General features: G+C 40.0%; 1 protein-coding gene across 1 annotated transcript; it reads left to right on the forward strand.

Annotated features, from left to right (window-relative positions):
- The first annotated feature begins 395 nt into the window (after positions 1-395).
- Positions 396-2,324, forward strand: LOC108216642 (cytochrome P450 94C1). The gene has a single exon (XM_017389466.2). The coding sequence runs from the start codon at positions 531-533 to the stop codon at positions 2,031-2,033; it is 1,503 nt and encodes a 500-aa protein (XP_017244955.1). The 5' UTR covers positions 396-530; the 3' UTR covers positions 2,034-2,324.
- The last annotated feature ends 218 nt before the right edge of the window (positions 2,325-2,542 follow it).

Here is a 2,542-nt window from a genome sequence, read left to right on the forward strand (position 1 = left end):
AAATCTCAATTGAATATCTCAATATTTTAATGGATTTTAAACAATTTCAATCAATCAAATATCTTCGCATTTCATTGAATGAAAAAAGAAAATGCTTTAAAATCTACTCCCTCTGTCCCATTTAATTCTATACGTTTCTTTTTAACTGCTCGACACGCATTTCAATGCTCTTATAAAATATAGTTCCGTAACTTATTTTTGAGATTTTCTTTTTCTGTATAAAAATATAACATCCAAACTTTTATTCAGAAAAAAAATAATTTAAAAATAAATTGCACAACTACACTTTGCAAATAAATTGCACAACTACACTTTGCAGAAGCATTAAAGTCCGTGCCCCGTCCCCCAATGTATACAACTCAAGGGATGGAGGGAGTAATACAAAGTGCTGAATTCACAAAGTCGCCGGGGAAGGGAGACAGAGCAGTATAAAACAAGCATTGGTCGACTGACTCCAAGTCTCCTCACGTTGGTCCTTTTCTCCCGCAACATTAAATCTGTTATCTAACGAGTAGCATATTTTTTCATCCATGGAGTTTGAAGCTTCCTGGTTGTTGCAGCTCCTTCGTAGCCCATTGTCCTTGCTTATCTTCCCTCTTATCATACTTTTTGTCTCCCTTTTGTACTTGGTCAAACCAAGAGTTTATTGCAAGTGTGATATTTGTCAGACTTATTTAACCTCAAGTTGGAGACTGCAGTTCCATAATCTCTGTGATTGGTACGCTCATCTCCTCCGAAACTCCCCTACTAAAACCATACATATACATGTTCTCAGGAACACCATCACTGCGAACCCCGCTAACGTTGAGTATATGCTCACAACAAAATTTGATAATTACCCGAAAGGAAAATCGTTTTCGACAATTTTGGGTGATCTGTTGGGTCGGGGAATATTTAACGTGGATGGGGAGTCGTGGAGGTTCCAAAGAAAAATAGCGAGCCTAGAGCTCGGGAGGGCCTCGATAAGATCTTATGCTTTTCAAGTTGCGAGTAATGAAATTCAGACTCGTCTTGTACCCCTTTTATCATCATTCGTTGGCAAGGAAAAGAGGGGTGGTTCTTTAGATTTACAAGATGTTTTTCGGAGATTTTCGTTCGATAATATTTGTAGATTTTCGTTTGGGCTGGACACCAAGTGCCTAGAGTTGTCTTTTCCTGAATCTGAGTATGCTGCATCCTTGGATCTCGCATCAAGATTGTCAGCTGAAAGAGCCTTGGCTGCGTCACCTTTCGTGTGGAAGATCAAAAGGTTGTTGAGTATAGGTAGCGAGAAGAAGCTAAAAGAGTGCATCAAAATGATCAATAAGTTGGCCCAGGAAGTGATTCAGCAGAAACGAAAAGAGGGCTTTTCAGATGATCAAGATTTGCTGTCAAGATTCATGGGGACGATAGATGATGATACATACCTAGGAGATGTGATAGTAAGCTTTGTTCTAGCCGGCCGTGACACGGTTTCTTCAGCTCTCACAAGCTTGTTTTGGCTATTGGCTCACCATCCATTAGTCGTTTCAGCTATTAGAGATGAAGCAGACCGAGTGATCGGAACGAATCAAGAACCAACCAAAAACATGGAGCAAATGAGTGAACTCCATTACCTACAAGCCACGGTTTACGAAAGCATGAGGCTATTCCCACCTGTGCAATTCGATTCCAAATTTTGCTTAAATGACGACGTTTTACCAGATAAAACGTTTGTTAAGAGTGGAACAAGAGTCACCTACCATCCGTACGCCATGGGCCGGATGCCTGAGATATGGGGACCCGATTGCTTAGAGTTCAAGCCAGAAAGATGGTTGCAAGATGGAGTTTTTGTTCAGGTGAACCCTTACAAGTACCCTGTTTTTCAAGCCGGGCTCAGGGTCTGTCTGGGAAAAGAAATGGCTCTGATGGAGCTAAAAAGTGTGGCCTTGTCACTCGTGAGGCGATTTCATTTCGACTTGGCTTTGCCATCTCACGAAATGACGCCCCGGTTTTCTCCAGGCCTCACAGCAGCTTTCAGTGGTGGATTACCGGTTTTTGTTCGTAAAATATGAAGACCTGAACCAACCGTGCTTGCTATATAGAACAGTAGAAACCATCAGGGTCATTATCTGATCATCAAGCGAAGAGAAAGAAATCATTCCAAGTCCTGCCTTGATGACATTTTGATAATTTAGTAGCTGTTAGATGTCAATAAAACGTGAAATATATTAGCTAAGCTAATGTGGCTAGTTGAACTTTTTCAAGTTGCAACTGAATTCAGGATGTATTTCGTGCATGTAAATATTTTGGTACGATATTTGGGTCTGTGCAATATTTTGATATTATTGAATCTTTACGATTAATTAGTCTCCAAAATTTTCCATCAGAGCAATGAGACGTTTTAGATCGTGTGATATGGTATTATGGTGCTAACTACTGTTTGGGTGTTCATGGAGATCTCAGCACAGTTGTAGTCACTTCCCAAATATATTATAATATCTTTCCATATTCAGTCTACTCCTCCGATCTGCTATGGCAATTATCTCAAAACAGAAGTATACTCCCTCTTTCCATTTTACAG

This window comes from Daucus carota, chromosome 4 (genome assembly GCF_001625215.2).
Source record: "Daucus carota subsp. sativus chromosome 4, DH1 v3.0, whole genome shotgun sequence".
In the NCBI taxonomy this organism is placed as follows: domain Eukaryota; kingdom Viridiplantae; phylum Streptophyta; class Magnoliopsida; order Apiales; family Apiaceae; genus Daucus; species Daucus carota.

What these genes read in the sequence shown, in the direction of transcription:
- LOC108216642 (XM_017389466.2), top strand. Translation starts at nt 531, where the DNA reads ATGGAGTTTGAAGCTTCCTGGTTGTTGCAGCTCCTTCGTAGCCCATTG.